We start from the raw sequence: 22,698 nt of genomic DNA, 5'->3' as shown, positions 1-22,698 counted from the left end.
ATTATAATAACATGCAAAAATACAAATGCACATGTACTACAAAAACTACTAGCTTAACTATAATAATATGCAATATACAAATGTACACATACATAATATATAAGTGTGTTCTAAAAATTTCAACTCTTGATATAAAAAAAACAACATAAACTAATGTCTGAAAAAAATAGTCTTTAGTGTAAAAACAAGACTAAAAAGTTTCCAAAACATTGCTACAGAGATGAATCCATACAAATGAGTAAGATATACCCTGAGATTAAACTTAATTGTTAAAGAAGAAATTGTTTAAATGTCTATAGCATTACTGAAATAAATATATATATATATTGTGAAAGGAACAAACTTTATCTGTCATTATAACTTATCTACCAAATGCTGCTTCATATTGTTTTACAGTGAATATTCAAGTAATACATCCGACCAATTCAGAGTTTCGGGTTTTGTTTTACAGTGAAATCACACACATTGAATTTGATTCACAATCTACAAACTGTATAAATTTATACCAGGATGCATTACCTTTTCAAAATAAATCTAACTGGGGAACCCTTGGATATGTTGGATGTTTTACTGGTGAAGCTTCAATATGAGAATTTTTTCCTGAAATCTTTCGAAGTTTCAAAATCATAAGTTATACTTAAACTGTACATATATCTGTAGTTACGTTATTTGTAGCAACCTATTAAATGATAACGAAAAACATAAACACAAACAGAACTATGCATGGACATCAATGAAATCTTAATATAACTACCAAAGGCTAGGACTTCTAATCAAAATATTCAATATTCAAAACACAGGATCACAGCTTGGAAAATATCACAGACATGTTTGTCACCATCATGTTTTTAACCAAAGAAAGTTAATAATACTGATTGTGACGTTTTGAAATATAATTATTATGTAATTATTATATACACTGGAAACCACTTGTTCCACAGAAATCATGTAAATAAATATGACTAAATCCTCATTTTTTCTTCAAAAAAAGAAAAAAAAATCTAGAAGAAACTATGAGTAGACTGTCAATGTTTGACATTGTAGCTTGCAAACAGTATGTCTCAGACAGGTTATTTCTGACGACTCTGCGCAGTATTGAGTTTAAAGTAGAGTCCTTGCTTGGACATAAGATCACCATGACGACCCTCTTCTGCCACCTGACCATGCTTGATGACGCAGATTTTGTCAGCATTGCGGATGGTAGACAGACGATGGGCGATAACAATACAAGTCCGTCCCTCTCTGGCCTTGTCTAGGGCTTCCTGTACAATCTAGTGCAATAAAAAATTTATGTTCTGTTAATGTTTGTACGTATTTAAAAGCTGATAACATCTACCTATACATTTATCAATTTATGTAATCTCAATCAATAATGCATATATTTCCACTCCTTTCTCCCAAAAAACAAAACAGTATAAATGAGAAAAAAAGGAATTTAAAGAAGCAATTCTGAGCACTTACAAATATGACAAATATGTGTAATGAGACATTTGCATCACATGGAAAAATCATAAATTTGACATTTTCTGGACACAGAAATTCCTTTACAACTGGTTGGGATATTGTCTGTTTTTGGTCCCGAGATTTTCATCAATAGTTTTCTTTTATTTAATTCAGCATACTGAACTGACTTTCATTTTGAATTATTTTGACCTTGGGCTTATCAATAATCTCTCACCTTCTCACTCTCTGTGTCAAGGGCTGATGTTGCTTCATCTAACAATAGGATCTTAGGATTTCTCACCAGGGCCCGAGCAATGGCTACACGCTGTTTCTGGCCACCACTGAGTTGTGTCCCTTTGCTTCCAACATTCGTTTCATATCCCTAAGATAGATGAGTTGTAAAAAAATGTATATTCATATTCTTTAAAACTTGTCTATCGCAGAGTTTCACCAAGATTTCCTATTTAGCATTATGTTAGGAAATGAATATCTTTACTTAAAAAAAAATGAAATTCAAATTGAAAGTCAACTAAACTGACCATAATTTGCGGACTGAAGGTGTTTGATGAAAATTAATAGTTAAATATCTTTAATATTTGATTGATGGAAGATTGTGTTACAGCATACTGTCTACATATGACAATTTCTTTCACAATGATTGATCACTACATGTAATAAAGGATAATTACGTTGGGTAAGGATTCTATAAACTGATGAATGTTGGCACTTCTGGCTGCAGAAATGATTTCATCCATACCAACCACCCGGGAGTTGTCACCATAAGCTATATTTTCTGCAATACTGCTGTCAAATAGTATTGGTTCCTGTGATACGATGCCAACTTGTGATCGTAGCCACTGTACATTGAGATCCTTCAAATCGTAGGAGTCTAATTTCTGCATCAACAAACCAACAAAAAGTAACATTCACATGTATTCCTTATTTTTGTTGTTATACCATGTAAGTAACATGTTAATATCCTAGAAATTTAAATATTTTTTTCAAATCCATAAAAACCAAATCTTGAAAACCAGATTATATCAGTTATGATTATATTCTTTGTACCCTGAGAATATGTCATGAGAAATAAAGGCTTTAATTAAACAAGTTGACATGGGGCTGAAAACTAACAATATCATGCATACCTGTGATCTCTTTGATACAAATAAAAAGGAAGAAATTTACCGTAGTATTAAGTAAGAGTTTGTTCGGTCTTGGTTTCATTATTTCAGAACAATATATCTCACTTCGGGGTATAATATTACATATTGCATATTTTTGTGATATTTGACATACTCTATATCTCAATTTCATCTCATCCACTGCCAACCCTTCATTCCCCAGTAAAAATCTCTAAACTTACCACCAATCCATCATCAGGATCATAAAACCTCTCTATAAGTTGTACTGTGGTGCTCTTGCCACATCCACTGGACCCTACTAATGCCAGGGTTTCACCAGAGGACACTTCTAAGGTTAGTCCTTGTAAAACTTGCACATTTGGTCGAGAAGGATAACAAAACTTTGTATTTTCGAAGGATATTTTACTAGTGAAATTGGCCTGAAAGAGAAAAAGTCAGATTTATTGGAATCAAGTTTCCGGACCTTGGCTAAACTTCAGTTTTCGAAAAAAATAATGAAGGGTTATGAATATTCAAGGAGTCACAGCCGTGATGTCAGTTTCAAACACTAAAATTGTTCCAAAAAGGGCATTTAATATTTATTATTACTGACCATTTATAAGGTCAAAGTTTGACCTCAACAGTTTCTTGTATTTGATGTTAATATAAAAATGAATTTTCAAATCATCCTTTTCCCCATACATCAATCCAGTGAAATATCTGGATACAGAGTTTTATTCAGGTGTTATATACAAAAATTATAATACTGCGGATACCCTTTAGTGTTTCATCATAGTTTTGTCTTAATGGTTGCAATATATTGATATCTTAACTCAAACAACATTTCAAAATTTGATTGTCACTTAAGATTGATCTGAAACTTTACAGTCATTTCTATAAAAAATACTTTAATTATCATTATATATCACTGAATTGATCTGAAAATTTTCAATCATTATACATGTACTTTCGTTATCAATATTTATCACCAAAGTCTGAGGCATACATACTGGTTTGCTACCAGCTTCGGACTCTGTGTCAATTTTCGGCACACGATCCAACAAGGCAAAGATATGAGATGCAGCAACCTTAGCTTTAGAGGCATCGGGAGCAAAAGAACTTGCCTGTCCTAGGGCCATACCACCGAATACAACTGCAGAAAAAACTCTGAAACAAAAAAAAAAGGAAAATATAGGGCATCAGACTTAGGAATTTCCTTTATATATTTACTGTAAATTACATATACATCAAATAATGTATATATTACCCAATCATAACTTGTAAATATTTGCATAATTATTTACTTAATAATATCATCAAATTTCTGTATAATGTGCAACCCTTGTAAATGTTATCCAAATATACTGCTCAGATAGTGATAATTTCTCTTAAACACGATCAGTTGAGCATCAGAATAGTAAGTTTAAGGTCTTGGATTCAAGTCCTAGCGGAGGTATTAAAACAAATTGGTACCAATGTTGTAACTTGGGAATAATACTTTTCCATGCCCCGTGAACATCACTGTAATCCCTGGAAACTTAAGTACAAGTTCTGTCCTGGAGGGAGAGCATGTAACCATGGTTAAAGCTAGATGCAACATTCGGCTGGAGAGAGAATGTCACTTTATCTGGATACGTTGAGTGTCAGACTCGTAAGCCATAGGTCTCCAGTTTGTATCTTAGCACAGGCATGGATTTAAATCATAAATGACCCCTGTTACACATGTTTACCTCGTCATCAACAAGCTTCTCTGTGTATCTGAAACTTTTCTTGTATTCTGCCCAGGGGACCTGAACTCCGTTAATTAAAATAGGTAGATGGATAGATATAACACAAATGTAGGTGGGCTTAGTACCAGAAATGGGTTAAATGTTCAGTTAAATTAGTTTTATATTACCTAAATACATCTCCAAACTCCATTTCATTTTCGCTGATCAAATAAGCACCAAAGTAAAATGCAGCTGCGTATGCATAGTAAAGCATAGCCTGTGATATAGAGAAAGCCAATCCCGTCAAGTGACATTTCCTGATGGCCTCTCTGTACGGTTGCTCCAAATTCTTAAGGTAAAGAACATACACTTTGTCTTCCATAGAAAGTCCAGCCACTGTTCTCATGTTTTCTATAGCCTCAGTAGCAACTTTACCAGCTTCTTCTAGCGCTAATTTATTCTTTCCTGCAACACCAGTTAAAATCCTCATCCGTAACCCTGCAGACACAGCCATCAGTGGAATAAAAGCCAGGATGACCAGGGTCAGTTTCCACCCATAAATGAAGGCTATGATAATTGCTGTTCCAATATTTGCCAAAGCCTCTATAGCTTTCCCTATGGTAATGCCAGCAGCCTGAAGGAGATTCAAGCATATTTAGGAGGTTGCTTATGAATTTAGTAATTAAATTAGTTGGTAATGTCTGTTAAAGTGATATGTCATTAGGGACTGGCTGGAATCAAGAAACTTTCTCTCATCAGCTTACATGGTTCAATCCTTATAAAAGTAATAATGTGCGACTTTCATTCACAGCTAAAACATTTTGGTTGCAAAATTGATACAAAACTTATTACATAAAAAATAAACATTAAAGTTTGCCAGCATGGATTTTCCCACATGTACGATGTACATTAAATAACATAGCAACTGAAAAAAAAAATTGGACCCCAACAATTAGCTAAATTGACAATCTGATATCTAATTCATAGGAGAATTATTGTACCTGTGAGCACCTTTCTGAATTCTGTACAATTTGACCGACATCTTTTTACCTGAGGACTTTAAATTCATGCTGACTTCATGTTTAAATGTTAAAAAAATACACTTGATGTCAGTGATGAAAAATATTCCTTGACCTATGTGTGTTTTTATTCTTTTTCATGATGTCAGTCTTTTTAAATTAATGCAACAAATTGTGTATCATAACACATATGTCGTAGACAAAGCATGAGATTTACAATAATTTTACTTTTGTTTTTATATAGAATGCAAAAAATACATCTTAGCTGTTCAGTATCATACAGACCCCATGAACCTCTGATGCCTCAGTTGCCAAACGAGTTGTCAAAGCTCCTGTGCTGTTCTTTTGATCATCAAAATAGGACATATCCTAAACATAGATAGCATATTCTATATTAATACAGTGTTGTCTGATGGAAGAGACACAATACAGTAACAATGTAGTATAGTTCAGACCAGCTCAAAAATTATAATCAGTAACAACCAAAAAATGTGGTCGTTCCATTTCTGGTGGCTTTTTTTCAAACATTTGATAAAATTTCATCTTTGGGCTGGGTGCCAACATCAATGTTAGGAAGTGGATATGGTGTAACCATACACAGATATCCATTTGCCCAGTATCCTGACAACTATCAATGAAAGATAGATATAATTCCCATCTGAGAGTTTCTCTTGAGATCAACTAGCCAACTATGAAAAACTTAAAAGGCAATGTTTGGTAAAAAACATTTCATTGATTTCATTCTTTGGGAAGGACTGTCTAGCTGTTTTACTGTTTTGCTACCATACACAGGAACATGCATTTAAACTTGCAGCTACTTACCTGTCGCATCATAGCATCAAACGCCATTTTCCTTAGCCTCATTGTCAGAATTTCACCTGATTTCCCAAACATGTAGCTCTGTAATGATTTGAAAAAAAAAAATGAGTATAAATGATACGCAACTCATAAAGTACCATATCGTCATTTAACAAATAAAACAAGAGTATCAGTGAAATTGATGAAGTTTTACAATGGGCAATAACTCTGTAATAAAGGGGTTGCAGGCCCTGAATATGGTACACCACATATCTTCGTATGATCAATGTAAACACCAAGCTTCGTTATCCTGAATTTGAACAAAGGCAGTAACGCTGTAATTGAGAGGTTGACAGCTCTGAATTTGGTACAATGCACATCCCCTTAATATATCTAATGTATATTGCACCAAGTTTCATGATCCTTGCTCAAGTGTAGGATCCAGACACGAAAGGACGGATGGAGGCAAAAAAAATAATTGAAGAATTTAAAGTGAAATTCTATGCTATGCTCATATCATCTTTTGGTTGTCAATATTTAACCTCTTGTAAATCTGTTGTAAGATGATTTCAAATAATATGAAGATGTCCTCTAAATAAGAAGAGCCTGTACCTGTAGAGACAAGGCGATAAGAGCACCTACTCCAATGGCGATCAGGATGAGGACATATTTTCTTATCTCTGTCTCCTGGTAGCTGTAGTCTGTGTTACCAAACACCTGTACAGAAATGATACAAAATACCACTGATTTGAAATCAAGCACAACCTCCAAATCATCCTTATGAATTGTTGGACAATATTTAAAAATTTCAAATAAACGATACTATAAATTGTCAGATCACTGAAAAGCAATTTAAAAGAGAAATGACACAATAGCCAAAATCCTGACCTGGCATTCTTGATATTTAATACATATATATAATTATATATCATAATCACTTGTATAAACAATAACCTATCTAGTTTGAAATCGAGGTCTTGTAATCATTTTCTTTTTATTTCATCTTATTTCAGTATCTTCATGAAACAAGTTTTATACATTTGTATGAGTACTTTGTAAAGTTTTGTTGAATTCAGGGGAAACTTTTTGCTTCACCACTGGTAACCCCTGAATAATGATACCAAAATATATCAATCATTGCTTAATTCTGCTCAACTCACCAAGCTTAAAAAAAATGTAACTTTATCTTGCATCAATGTTCATTTTCATTTCATACTGATTTTTTCCAATGTTCAAAATGTAAAAGAAATGCTATGGTGTAAAGGCATTAAATTTCATCTTGACCTATTATCTGGTGTATAATATAGTCATTTATCACAGGAAAACATAATAACAAAACACGGCTGATTTCCTCCAAACGGATTACTTGTTACTCATTTTGTTTAAAAAAAAAATTCAAATTCACTATTTCATCCATGTAGAAGCTGCACTGGCACTTAAGCTGCACCCTTTCTTATGATATGATGACCATTATATTATCTGATTAGTTTTTATATATTTATCTGAATGTATTAGCATGTTATCAATTTTCTGTCAGAATATTATACATTCTTATCCGTGATCACGCTTACACTCCTTTTGTTTAATACTATCGCCACAGTGAGGGGAAGTCACGTAATGTTTTGGTTTATGTGATCACGTGACTGGTGAAAAAATTTTGTGCACAGAAAAATTTTGGTTGACCAGGTATTTTTGACCCACCTCCTCCCCTATCTTATTGATTCCTCCATTGATGTACATTGTATGTTTATGTTAAGTTCATATTGGCATTTTGGTAAAATTTTGTGTAACAATTCCCATCTTTTTTGCTTGATGTATTCATTATTATTGACGTTTGATATAACAGATAACGGGAGGTAGTTTATCAAAAGCGTCGATGTTCAATTTTAAAAAGTTTACTGATGAATTTTGCACAAATATCTTTTATTTTATGGCTGTATTTTTAAACATTACTGGTTATTTAAAATACATAAAACATTTAACTTGTTTGGGGCCTTCAACGATTGCCAATGCACTGGTAGGGCCCGACTTATGTACAGCACTACAAGCTCTCCACCGGTGTCTGTACTGTTGAATATCAACGATGGCTATTGCATGTTGATAAAATTCCTATAATCTCGTAATTCATTTTTGTTAGCTGCATCAAAGCCACAAACATCGCAAACAAACATAGCGGTCGTTCTTAAATTTGACCTCTTCACCCCACGGCGCAAAGCAGTGTGTTATCATGGTAGGGCTCACAGAGAGTTTTTCCATTAATTTTCATTACTCAGTAAATATTAACGTAAATATGTACATCTTCAAAACAAAATTGAGGATGTATTTTCTGGGCAATTCACAGCATCCTAAAGATTCTTGAAAAATACCCTTTCAATGGTTTTAGTAATAGTATACACAAATATAAGATTTATTTTTGTTGCCGTCAGAGGCCTCAAACTATCAATCCCAGGGTGCAATAGGCTACTGGAAACATCCTCTACCCATTCTTGCATGTACTGTTGCGAAGAAACCATGTAAGTCAAGAATGTATTACTGTTTCATATGTATGATTAATTAAATCCACAGGAATGTTACTTGATTGCAATCTTTAAATTATTTAGTATACATTTGCAATTGGTTCGAAGCAATTTGTTTCGCTCACAAACACGTGGTACTTGTTGAAACCAGTTTGTGACATATTGTACTGGTACTATAGTTTTTTCCCCATGATGCTGATTTTTCTGGTTTTATCTACGTATAAGCTGCACTGACATATAAGATGCATGCCTGACTCACGTGGAAAAAAAGTCGCGACTTATAGGCTGGAAAATACGGCACTATACTCACAGTGATGATACTGGAAAATATAATAGCAAAACATGGCTGAACTCCTCCAAACAATAAACTGGCAAAACAACCAACAACAATGAGATACCACTCTGTAGCACAGAGTCGCATTATTCTCTTGAAGGAGGGTTCTGGCAAATCTTCATCTTTCTGAAAAGATAAGAAATACATTAGACAAATGTGATACTGACTACCTATATGTACCTAAAATGTCTACTTGAATATATTTTTGACTGTGTGATTCAGATTTATCAAAGATAATTTCCCTTCAGCTGAATAAAATTTTATAGTTTTCATTTCAAGATTTATACCTTTTATTAAAGAAAATGTGCATAAAACTTACACTATATAACATCCATTTTGTTGGAAACAACCTGAGCTGGATGCAATTAAATTAAAATGCATGAAATGGGGATACACTTATGTACAAACAAATGCAGACCTGAACTGCAGATTTGTGCAACAAAAAAATATGCTAATCATCATGTTCACAAGGTCCAATGGTAAAAAAAAACTGCAAAGGGCCATAACTCTACAAATTACCATTGAATTGGTCCCATTGTCAAACTCATCTGAAACCTTATTGATATAAGGCTGCATAGCAAGTTTCATTATAATTTGTATATATTAATCTAAGTTATAGTGTTTTTAAAAGAAATATATCTACCTTTTCTTTGTCTGCATCACTGTTTACATTCAAAGCTTCCAATGTCTTGGCATCCACAACAGACTTCTGGGTCTTCAGCACTTTAGATGATTTTTTTTCTGGTGTTGTGTACTCCTCAATCAATTCATCCTCTGTGAAAATGAATTGCATTATACAATTATCATTACCTTTCTGTTTTGTTACTTTCATATTTTAAAAAAAGTACTCTATAATAAACTCTTGCAATGTAACATTCTATAGAACAATATTTATTTCAGTAAAAATCCACAGCAATATAAGATTTCTGATATATATATATTGAGTATATCGCCAATCTTGTGTATCTGAAGGGCCACAGGCTGCTGATTTTTTTAACCAAAATTTCATGGCATTAGTGAGAGGGGATACATTTTATCCTATTTCACAGTAAAAAATTGGTTTCCCCTTGCTGAAAAGTGGGCTCCTTTCATAACAATCAAGAATATCTTTCTTATTTCATTAAGAAATGATTACAGTGTATTTTCTAAATTAAAAATAATTAACTCATCAAGATTAAAAAGTAATTCTTTGCGGAGAACTGTAAGATAACTCTCCTACTACCACATATTTTGAACCTATATGGATATATTTAATCACAAGAAAATTATTGAAATGAAACCTAACTATCATAAACGCATACTGATCACATTAAGGTCATTAGTATATTTTAGCATTTTTAGTCATTTTGCTTTTACATGTATCTGCATGTCAACAAATCATTTCAAAGACAATTAAATTATCTTCCTAAGCCTTGATATCTTTTGATATTTTACTCTCTACTTTCCATCTAAATCATGTAAAGATGTATTACTGTTTTATTCCAAAAAAGTTTGTGAAATAATGAGTACTGGTAACCTACCTCCAGCATCATGTTTTTTGGTCTGAAAATAAAATCCATAAACATATTTCCATTATCATTGCACAATTAATACTACTCTTCCACATCCTTGTATTTTTAAGTTTGGCTTAACATAAAACTCTTTCAGCAATGTGAAAATATTAATTAGTTAATTTGATTCACATGTGTTTCCATCTTTAATACTCAAATATGAAGAAAATATTTCAATCTGAATGATGATTACAGCATTACCAACAATCCTCATGATTAGCACCATTCAAGGTTAAATCACCCACATATTGTACTTCAGAATATTGAATTGGAATCATGTGCTTGCATTATGATTAGATTCAGATGTATACTAAGACAGAACTGTTGGGATTACCTGTAATGTGACAAGTTGATGATACACTCCCCCTTTCTGCATCAGCTGCTCATGGGTGCCCTGCTCTACGATCGCTCCTTCCTTGAAACCAGCAATTGTGTCTGCAGTTTTGATGGTGGAAAGACGATGGGCTACAACAACTGTAGTTCTTCCTGCTCTAGCCTGCAAATACATGAGCATGTGTAACTGGTTTATTTTTGCCATTCACAAATTTTGTCATTTTGTGCCCTTCTAACATTTGACCGTTATAATATTGGCCTTAACCATATCACGAGTCTCAGCAACATCACTCTCAATGTCAAGGAGTGAACTTTAATAACCTAACTGCATTACCATTATATATTCGATTTCAATTATCCTGATTTGGGCTTATTCACAAGGACATTACAATAGTCTCACTTCAGTCTCCAAAACTGACCTTTAACCTTTAATACTGAACTTCTAGCCTCATTAATTGCCTTAATTATGTAGCCTCATTCTCAGTGTTAAAGAATAACCTTTGACTTTTAAAGTGTACCCCAAATGTTTTGTTTTATTAAGCTATAGAATATTTCATATAATACAATAAAAGGCCAAGAAAGTGTGAACGTCACAGATAAATTTTCCAGTTATTGTTATTTAACTGAAATGCACATCTTTAACTCAGCGACAATTGCCTGGATATGGTTAGCCCACATCTGTGACATCACAAATTCAATGCTGTAAAAACAGCCTTATAGAAATATACCAGGAATCTTCCATTAAGTGCTTGTTTTGCAAGTTTTTTAGCTACTTATGGGATATATTCTGTTGATACTTACTAATGTAGTGTGGGTTATATTTTAAGTGCTACATGCACATAGAAATGACTTTTTACGAGTTCATTTATTTCCTTTTGAGCAGACAAACAATGTTCTGTATGTGGGTGTCTATTTGAATTACTAGTGACTGTAAATATTTTACTTTCTATTATCCAATTGGTCTCTATAAATTTTGACGCACCCTTAATTTACACAATGCAAAACAACCGCCTAAAAAATTCATAAAAATTAACAAAAGTGCACCTGTCACCCCTCACTTCATTTTAAATGGAGAAATACTCTTGGAACAAATACTCTAGTACAAAATCTATATCAATAATGAGCAACAACACATTTATATTCATGTGTGGTTATAAAAGCCAGAAAAAATGTTAATAAGTATGCAACATTTGTGACAGATGTTGTCTTAAATAGTTGTATTAATTAAAGATAAGGGAAGTTCGTTATGGTATTTTTATGCTTCATGCAAGCCAGTGATTTTAGGAAGTGAACACATGTTAATGTACTTAGCAAATTTAGGAATCTTGCAGAAGGAGAGCTGTCCGTTCAAGTCTCACAAAGTATCTATGAACCATCTAATCAGACTTACGCATTCATTCTTTGATATTTTTCTTCAAACTGGTCATGATATTAATTGTTTTCCAAATGTAAATGTAGAAGGCATAAAGTTGTAATAACTTGTGCCTCATCCCTTGTCCTATGAAATTCTGGCAAATTTCAAATGGCTGGATACCCTATTTGTGTTACTGCCAGAATAATCTATTTCCTCAAAACTTTAAAATATTCCTTCGCAATCTGTCATCACACAGCAAGACTGTTCTTGATCATGCCTTTTCCTTCCATGGTGGCTGCTACCAGTCATTGAACTTGTGACGTTGCGGGTCACCCTTAGGCTGATTAAAGTAAGATAGGTGAAATCTATTGGACCTTGGATTATTAACATTGAAACTATATTCATTTCTGTTTTCACTCAGGGTACACTATAACATTTCATTGACAGACAAACCTTATCAAGGGCCTCCTGTACAACAGCCTCACTCTCGGTGTCGAGGGCTGAAGTGGCCTCATCAAGCAAAAGAATTCGTGGATCTCTGACCAGAGCACGGGCGATAGCTACTCTCTGCTTCTGACCACCACTCAGCTGGGCTCCTCTCTCCCCAACCAGTGTCTCATATTTCTGTAAATTAAAATCATAAAACATCATCATTATCATAAATGTAAATATGATACCTGATTATGAATAGAGTTATCATGAGCACTACTGTATTTTGGCTCATGTTGGTGCTCATGAAGTTAAGTAGAATTCAAGTGTCCAAATCCATTTTTGGGACCATGATTTACAATTAACTTGGGACAAAAAGAAAAAAAAATGCAGAAATCTCTGCAATCACTTTAAAATTGTTAAGAGCTGGGAATGAAGATCAGTCAAGCAAATATTATACTTCTTTGTAATTCTTTTCTATAGATAGGAAAAAAAACCCCACACACACACTAATGTTAGGAGTTTGTACTGTATTGATTTTACAATAAGCCCAGAAAGCCAGACTTAATGTCAAGGTAACAGATTTGATAAAGCATTTGCAGGTATTTTCTTCCGAAAATGCAATCGAATATGGAGGGCTTATTACCAGACATAGGCTTATTGCCAGATAAATACAGTAAAATAAATATTTTTCCCAAATCTGAAAAGTTTACTGCGATTTAATTTTGCATTTTATTCAACGCCTATTCTGGAACTTATTGCCAAAATCTTAAAAACAAGCTTTAGCAGTCAAATCCATGGATTGAATGTTTCTATAAATAAATTAAAAACGCTTGCATTATTAATATACAGGCACTGTTAAGTATACTACCTCTGGAAGCTGCATTATGAAGTCATGTGCATTGGCCATTTTGGCTGCTGCTATGATTTGATCCTGGGTGGCCCCATCCCATCCATACCGGATATTTTCCTCAATGGTAGTTGCAAACAGGACTGGTTCCTGATTGACCACACCAATGTGTTGTCTAAGCCACTTCAGATTCAGGTCCTTTAGGTTTATACCATCGATCATTACCTGTAACACATAAACCATAGTGTGTGTGTTTAATAAAAACTATTTCTTCTGAACAACAGAGCCTATGAAGCATGCTGTCAGCTGTGCGACAAAGACTTTATAGTGACTATGCACACTGACTCGGTCCTTTTTTATGATCTCACCTTTAGAAAGTCCTAAGGTTCTCTACATGTACTAACCTGTCCACCCTCAGGATCGTAGAACCTCTGTAATAACTCTATATACTAACCTGTCCACCCTCAGGGTCGTAGAACCTCTGTAATAACTCTATATACTAACCTGTCCACCCTCAGGGTCGTAGAACCTCTGTATGAACTCTATATACTAACCTGTCCACCCTCAGGGTCGTAGAACCTCTGTATGACCTCTATATACTAACCTGTCCACCCTCAGGATCGTAGAACCTCTGTATAAGCTGTACCATTGTACTTTTACCACATCCACTGGACCCAACAAGCGCCACTGTCTGTCCTCTCATAATATCAAGATCAACCTTGTCAAGGACTTTGACCTCTGGTCGTGCTGGATAGCGAAATTCTATATCTTGAAATTCAATGTTTCCCTCTAAATGGTCAAGGGACTTTCCTTCTTCTGAACTGCTGTCAATGGTAGGAGTCTGTTAACAAATAAATTCTGTCAAAATTTTGGCCGTTGATGTTCAAATAGACTTTAAGCACTTTAGAAGCACTTTCATTCCGTTTCCTAAATTCAGTTTTTTCAGAACAATAGATTTTCTGGTTTTAGCAGACATAATATCAGGAAGCTTTTAATCTCATGATTTATTAGGAAGAATCCCAAAGTTCACAACAATTCTTTATGACTATTTTGGAAATATATTTCATAGAAAAGACATGTTATTTATTCTTGCACAAATCGTTCCCTACTGACATCCTTTACTTCACAGATAAATTTTGTTCTTGGTAGATTACCAAGTAAGCATTTACACATTAATGTCATCTCTCTCAAGAAAATATAATTTAAAGTAGGAAATGTGATATTCAGGGAAATGTGATATTAAGGGAAATGCAACTTTACTTGACACCATTTCCATGAAGATACTTATGAATCAAAGCATACACACAAATGAGTTTTATAAGAGGCAGGCTTTTAACATCAAGACCCCTGTGTCTGGCAAAATCACAAAATTTTGCAACTGATAAAAATATCAGTTACAATATATTGTACGTACAAGTTTTTATCAAACGTCAAAAGGACACTTAATGAATAAGGAACTTTGGACAGTCCTTAATTACCAGATCAATTAGCTGGTAGATTGTATATGCAGCAGTTCTGGCCTCAGTGAAATCTTGGAGATTAGGAAGTCCAGTTCCTAAAGACATTGCACCAATCAGCACAGAGAAAAACACCTGTAATACACATTATCCATAAATATATCAACAAGTTCAATTAATATACTACATACATCTATTAATCAGAGAAAGTTCATTAGTCTAAAAAATAATCAGGATATAAAAACAATTGTGGCTGAGTTGGATTGTGCCTTACAAGATTTAGAGTTATACACACCATTGCATGCGGTGACACTGAGTCAATTGGCTAGCTAGGATAGTTTGTTACCACTAGGTTCCATTTTGTAATACTGTGTATTATTAGGGAAGCTCATAACTCCAGTATTTTGTTACAGAGTACCCTGCACCCTGCTTGTTTTCCTATTTCGTCGCCATGTTGGCAGAAGCAGTTTAATTATGTCAGTCGACTTTTGATTGGTTGCCTATTCCAGGTGGAACAAATTGTTCACTTTCATATTTTGTTAGTCGAATCTCCTGGTTAGAGATCATTTTGGGTCTATAATGCTAGTATTCTCTCCTCTTTTAGTCATCAGCCGACTGTTAGTCCATGTTTTCAAGCGAGGTTAGCCTCCCTACCTCTCCGTTGCATCAGCGAGATGATCTTTTCTTTTAAGAATTATATTCTTTCCTGTCAGCGGGATAACACCTCTGTTTCCTCGCTAACTTCTCACTACCCTGTCCTGACAGCAAGATGTTGCTTTGCACCTATTACTTTTCTTATACCGTCCAGTCAGTAGGACGTTCTGACTTTTAATATTATGTCGTGTTGGTAAGAATAATACCAGTAGTTGTCAGGGGAAGTGGGTTGGCCTTATTTACGTAGGTAAGATTATGATAGAGTGGCAGTTGTGGGCCAGGTGATCCTTTACATACACGTACCCCCGCTGAGATATGCAGTGGAACAACTTAACAAGGGGGTGACTTTATATTTACATGTTGATACTTTAATATCCCTAAACTTGAGCTCAGTATTCTGGTGTAATACTTAACAGCTGTCATATATTTCAGGACACTCCAATGGCTATTTTTCTGTGGCACACCAGTTGTTAATCTATACCCAAGTTTTATAGTTTTACTAGTGTTATCTAGCTTCAGCTGGAATTTCATCAGATATCTATAAGCCAGAAGGCATTTTGCTAATCCTTACTTCTTTATAGTGCCAATTCAAGGGTCCAGTTTGAGTCGTCTGAAATTGTCCATCTTTAGAGCTTATGACTTTACCAGAGAGCTTTATATATTCACTCATTGTAAACATCATCATTGTTATCCATATTTAATTGTTAACTTAAACTTATTCTTTTGGTGGTCATTTCATTCTAAGCCATTGGCACTATGAACCTGGGGTAGTAGGTGTGGACATAACTTGGTGTTTCCTGTTTAACAACATTCAACATAGAACACAAAGCGAGTTGAGGCAACATCCTCTTGTGTTACAGCCCTTAACCCTAATATATAGTGAACCTAGATGAGGTAAAAACATGACTGTTAACCAAAAGAGCATGTTGTACTACTTAATTCATGTGTTTGCATCTAAATGAGACAGCTACATGTAGCTGTTCAACTGTCTTAAAGACTAAGAAGTTAATTATATGGCATACTACATATACATTTGAAAATAAAAGATGACAAACTTTACATGGATATTTAGAATGTACATCTGTAGTTTAACCTTGATAATTATCATTTTATTTAATAATACCATCAACATTTAATTGAATTTAAGTAGGAGTTTAATAGGCACTATTATTATCCTGTAATAAGCCCGTCTACTTCCACCATATTTTGAGTTGCAGGTTTGTGATAAGAGCAATTTTTCTAAGTCTTCAAAGATTTTTAAGATGTTGTAATGAATGCACTTGTAACTTACAATCAGCACTTTCCCAATGGAATAGGTGTCTGGTTCTTCCCGAGAGACTTTGGCTCCATACCAGAAGGCCAGAGCATACGCACAGAATATGACAAAGTATACAACACCCATGGATACGCCATTCCCTAAGGCCTTTTTGATACCAAAGTCGCGTGCCTCCGAAAGTGACTCACTATATCTGTAAAATTTCAACAATACCACTTGAGTAATAACAATCTTTATTATTGAGTCTACATGTGTCTGTTTAAAATGCTTTGTAAACCAGATAAAACTAATTTTAGAAAATTTTATTTAGGAAGAAATATCATATCTTATACTGGTATGTCACCTTCACAGTGATCTTGTACAAGTTTTTCTTTTGAAGATGGGAAATAATTCATCATTAAGTAGATGTACAGTTATTGAGAATAGTTCTATTTAAAAAAATAATATATATATATGTATATATAATGGGTGACTATGGACTGTAACAGTAAATGCTAGATTCTAACTCAGCAAATATGCTGATATGAGATGTTTACTATGAACATACTTTTGACTAGCTTTCTTCTCCCCACCAAATGCCACAACAGTTCTTATGGAGCTAAGCACCTCTTCTGCTATAGATCCAGCTTGAGCATAGGCAAGGAGCTGATTTCCTGTTACAGATGTGAGAATCTGTGCAAAGATACATATTTTAAATTCTTAATTATCATATTATGTCAGATGTGAGAATATGTACAGAGAAATGTCTATCTTAATCTCAAATATCCTAGGATATCAGATGTGAGAATCTGTACAGAGAAATGTCCATCAAATTCTCAAATATATCCTAGGATGTCAGATGTGAGAATCTGTACAGAGAAATATCTATCAAATTTTCAATTAAACTAGAGCATAACATTTAAGATATTCATACAAACTGTTCAGTATTTATTACAAGCACGTTTCCAAAATTTATATATGAAATTAGAATATTTCTGATGCTGTGTAGTTAACAATAATTTTTGGTGTAACTAGGTCTATATTGAACAAGAAAAAAAATTATTTAATCATTAAACCATCTTTGTATTTTTGTACTTACCTTATTGAAAGCAAATGCTGCAACCATGATAATTGGACAGACTGACAATATAACCAAGGTCAGTTTCCATCCATATACAAAGCCAATGGTTATTCCAGTCAGAAAGCTTGAGAAGAACTGCAGGAATGTTCCCAACTTGTCCCCTATGCCACTATGGATCTTGTTTATATCACTGTTATGATAACATCAAATATTCAGTTTAAGTTTTACAAGCCAGATACAAAATCTCCTTTATAACAGAATGACAACAGATTATAACATTATGGCTAAGGTCATCACTTGAGGTCAATTATGAGATAACTGCATGTTTTTGCCATTAATCTGGGCACTTCAGCAATCTCAAGATCAGAAAATTCATTAAATAAAAAAAAAAGAAAAACTGCAAATAAAATATGTAGTAAGATATTTTTTTTGACAAAGTCTAAGATTGAATTCTTGTAGAGATTGTTAGAGATTAAGTGTTCTAAAGTCAATAATAGGAAAAATACATGTATAATGTGTGTAAAACTTACTCTGATAGCCTCGTGTTCAACTGACCGGAGTCATGGGTATCAAACCAAGTCATGTCTTGTCTCATCACATTACGAAAAAACTTTTTTCTGATCCTGTGGCTCTGTCTTTCAGCAGCTAAAGACCAGAAGGCCACCTGAGCATAACCAAGAAGGATAACTCCACAGCCAATACCTGTACAAGTAAATCTGATACATATCATTCTCCAAAAATTACTGTCCAATTTTAAGTTTTGATAGAAAACTGTTACTTGCAATACTTATACATTGTGTAGCAAAAGTTGCAGTTTATCATTAAAAATAGATATGTAAATATTTTTATTAACATATCTGAATTTCAAAAAGTGATGAGCTCTGAAAAAATTAGGAAATTTCATCGAAATCAAAATCACATTGACACACATAATGTTCATTCCCTCAAGACTTGATGTAACCAATTTTACTGTCAAATGTCAGTCAATGTGGTAAAGTTACAGGACAGAGGTGATGGGAGATAATTATCTCTTTACAACAGTATATTCTTGTTACTTACCGACATAATATAGAGAAAATGTTCTCATTTGTCCCAGAAAGTCTGTGTCTATCTGTTTTTGGATGATATTAGTGTCCACAGTGCTGTAGTTATTCCCAATATCAGTTATGTACGGGCTACAAAATAAAAATCTAGTTATTTCCCTTCCACTGCAAAAACGTTCACTAAATAATCACATCTAACACTTCAACTTGAAAATATTTTAAAACAAAGCAGTGCTTTTCTGGAATTTATGTTTGGGTTCAAATTTTCTCATCCCAATTTTTCTTGTAAATTATTTGTTTTTTGTGTGTTTTTCCTAATGATGTAATCAAAATTCAGAATTCTTGAGAAAAAAAACTTTTAATGCATGGGAATGAAATTATTCCAGCAGATTATGGTCTGAATCCCCTCACTTCCTTTCAATTATCCACTTTTGCAGGACAAAACATCTACATTCACAATTTCTGCCAGATGGCAATTTGCCAAATGACTAGGAAAACCAGTGCAGATACAAATACTTAAATGTCAATGCTTTTTTTCACCAGTGGGAGATTTCTGCCTCATTTTGGGAGGATAATTGATGAAACATGAAAGAAATCTTAAGAGGTTTGAAAATTTGGCTTCAATATGAAATAATTGACATTAGAAATGGGATCCATTATCAGCCTTAAATATCCCTCCAGAAAAATACCAAGATTTCTTTTTCTTTTTTCAAAACAAGAATATAGTAAGAACATATTATACCTAAGAAGGCTTGGGTTGGCAATACAAGCTGCTTGTGTAAGCCCAACATTTGTCAGGAAATCAGCAATCACTTCAAGGATGGCGGTGTACTGCCCTATATCTACAAATGAATCCGTCATTGACCCAAAGACAATGATCATGGCTGGCATCCCTGCACCATGAGCCATGGCCCCTATAGATCCAATCACCATCAACAGCCTATCCCAACAGTCTGAGAAACGAAACTGGAAACAGAAATTAATATTGCTTTTATAATGTTCAAATTGTTACATATCATAACATGTTAATCATATATTATACAACTTGTCTTTGGGTGAATTAAATGATTAACCAGAGAAAGAGATATTTCATGAGGCCGAAGGAAATGCCGGTATCGCTTTCTCTGGTTGATAAACCATTGTATTCACCTAAAAACAGGTCAATAACTGTTTTATTATATGACTTTCCCCCAATATTTTCAATCTCATTTCCTGTCATTTGAGACCAAGGATATATACAATATTCTACATTCCCAACTAGAATGAAAGAAAAACAAACCAAAAAACATTATGATATCAATTTTTTTTTTATAGTTTAACATTGCCATGAATTCAACATACTGTAGTTGATAAGAAATACATGTACATGCTGTTGCATAACACCATTTATCGTTTTTGTCTCAACATAAACTTTCAACAACAATCTGTTCAATTAAGCACTCAAAATGTGTTTGCAATCGACTGGGTTGATTTTTTCCAATATATATACATGAAAAATCTTCACTTCTATATATGTTGCCTTTCTGTCATTTTTTCCCACAAATTTAAAAATTGTTCCTCATTCATCACGGCAAATCTTATGCTGTTTGCAATTTCGTCTACACATGTCACTGGCATGTGCTGTTCTGATGTCATGGAAAGTCCCTTGTTACTATATTTGGGTACAAACTGGTATTGTTGAATTGTTATATCCACCCAGAACACAATTATGACATCAAAGAATGTCCCTTGGTTCTATTTTTTGTACGAACTAGTCTTGTCGGATTGATTAAGGGTTGTTATAATGTTTGAGCAATGTTAAAATGTAGTATAATAATTGTATATATTACACACATTGTTCTCTAAACCAGGAAGCTAGGAAATTCTATCAAACACTGGAGAAATTAAATATAAATATATCAGATACCAAAGCTCTTATCAGTATACCAGTAGTAAAATCTCAGGATCTTAAATTCTTACACCATTCTTGTTTGTTCATTAAGAAGCAATCAGAACAGAAGAGAGCTAGGCTTGCTGAAAGTATGTTCCAGTTTAATTTGTCTCATTAAAAGAACAATAATCATGAAATCAAACTGAATCTGTACAAATAACTATGGGACTAGGATTAAGTTTGATAAAAATATGAACATTTACCTCAAAAAAGGGAAGAAGATGCCCATATTGTAGTGTAATACAAGGGTTTACAAAGCAATATCTATCCTTTGACAGGTAATATTTAAGCCTGAGAGGAATTGGCCAAACATGACTTGAGATATAATGTCAAAACCTGATTTTGATTTATTCCATATATAGTAACAATGACCTTGACTTTGTGACATGCAGTCTGGTGGTGAAAAATAATCAAAAACCAGAAGTTTCTCCAAGAAAGCACTGCATGAATGGACCCAGGCTGTTTGGATATGTCAAACAGAATTTAGAGATATTTTACAGAAAACAATTTTTTTCTAAATAATGACAGTGACCTTGACCTTGACATTCAGACTGTAAGACAAACCAAAAGCAAGCAATTTTCTTGAGGAAACAACTGATGACATACGAGAGATATATATAATGGCAGTTAAAACATACCCTTCTATCAGGGGATAAGAAATAGCTTAGTGAATTGAAGTAAAAACATAATGAACCTTGAACCCTTAATATTCCAACATCTAACTTCATTATCTAACATAACATTAATGATTTAATCCTACTTAACACCTATGACACTTGTGAAATATATATCAATGAAAACCTGTATATTCTAACATCCTGTCTTATCTGACAAATTTGTTGGAAATCCTATCTGATGTTGAAATCAATACACAGCAATAAGTCTGATGTTTTACCATAGAGTTTAGTTAATACCCTAATGAGCTATGAGCATTTTATTGACTGAGATTACTGGTTGTGTAAAATACAAACTGTTTCAAAGAATCCAACAGCATTCGTTGGCTCTTCTTTTTTCTCCCCATTTTCTGATCCTGCTGCTGATCCGGTGTCAACCTCTGGTCCGTCTAGTCCAGACTTTTTCACCACGGCTCCATTCACTATTTCCTTATCAGTTCCAAGGGGTGCAACTGCTTTAAAAGAAAACATGAATCTATTAATTGTAAAGTTTCGGGATGAATTGAGGTCAAAAAGCTAAACAATCACATGAAAAATTATTACAGACATTGTATATTAGTTTTGTTTACATTCAAACACTACTACATACCTTTTGTGATGACCTACACATATCTACTTGTATCTAACTTTAACATTGTATTAACCACAAAATTTTACAAAACACACTTGTACAACAGTAGCGTAAAATTTATAAATTTTTTAATTCTGAAAAAAAAAATGCTGAAAATTGAATGCAGAATTGATTATGACATAATAAGCATAATAGTATTGTGATATTTTTTGTAATACTCCAGAACACTGTGAACAATCTCTTGTGGGACTATTACTAATACAAGTGTTGATTTATAATGAAGCCTACACAAAATTAAGCTGCAAAATATCATCTGATGACAAACTAGTGTCAGATATGAAATGGATGTGTTAATTGTGAAAATTACATGATCGATTGTGATATTTATGATAGCAAGTTAGATATTTCAAAGAATAAACAAACAAAAGTCAAGGAAAATCGCTGTTCTTATGGGAAAAACAAATTACAAATTTCTTGTCTTCAAATCATTTCTATCAGACACAAGTCAGTTTTGCGCAAAAGAAAGTTAATTCCTGGGTTTAGGCATCTGGAAAATGTGTGTCCACTGTTAATGTCA

At 33.7% G+C, this 22,698-nt stretch overlaps 1 protein-coding gene across 1 annotated transcript; it reads right to left on the bottom strand.

Annotated features, from left to right (window-relative positions):
• Nucleotides 1-1,070: 1,070 nt before the first annotated feature.
• Nucleotides 1,071-19,879, bottom strand: LOC132560993 (ATP-dependent translocase ABCB1-like). The gene is made up of 23 exons (XM_060225705.1): nt 19,680-19,879; nt 18,963-19,078; nt 18,434-18,605; nt 17,922-18,093; nt 17,391-17,515; nt 16,859-17,036; nt 14,935-15,048; nt 14,061-14,297; nt 13,478-13,681; nt 12,631-12,801; nt 10,825-10,986; nt 10,461-10,482; nt 9,584-9,714; nt 8,917-9,066; nt 6,703-6,807; nt 6,115-6,192; nt 5,578-5,661; nt 4,462-4,907; nt 3,575-3,731; nt 2,807-3,004; nt 2,133-2,339; nt 1,679-1,825; nt 1,071-1,271 (listed from the first exon to the last, which is right to left on the bottom strand). The coding sequence occupies exons 1-23, from the start codon at nt 19,877-19,879 to the stop codon at nt 1,071-1,073; spliced, it is 3,777 nt and encodes a 1,258-aa protein (XP_060081688.1).
• Between the last annotated feature and the right edge of the window lie 2,819 nt (nt 19,880-22,698).

The sequence above is a fragment of the Ylistrum balloti genome, unplaced genomic scaffold (assembly GCF_031769215.1).
Source record: "Ylistrum balloti isolate Yb309-2 unplaced genomic scaffold, AGI_CSIRO_Ybal_v1 Utg371134, whole genome shotgun sequence".
NCBI classification, from domain to species: Eukaryota; Metazoa; Mollusca; class Bivalvia; order Pectinida; family Pectinidae; genus Ylistrum; species Ylistrum balloti.
Note: the sequence above shows the minus strand (reverse complement) of the source record. Positions and strands in the feature narration are given on the sequence as shown.

What these genes read in the sequence shown, in the direction of transcription:
- LOC132560993 (XM_060225705.1), bottom strand. Translation starts at nt 19,879, where the DNA reads ATGGTGATTGGATCTATAGGGGCCATGGCTCATGGTGCAGGGATGCCA. An exon ending in CCATTGGGAAAGTGCTGATT is followed by an intron (nt 15,049 to 16,858) that starts GTAAGTTACAAG and finishes TGTGTATTACAG; the next exon opens with GTGTTTTTCTCTGTGCTGAT. An exon ending in GAGTTTGGAGATGTATTTAG is followed by an intron (nt 3,732 to 4,461) that starts GTAATATAAAAC and finishes TTTTTGTTTCAG; the next exon opens with AGTTTTTTCTGCAGTTGTAT.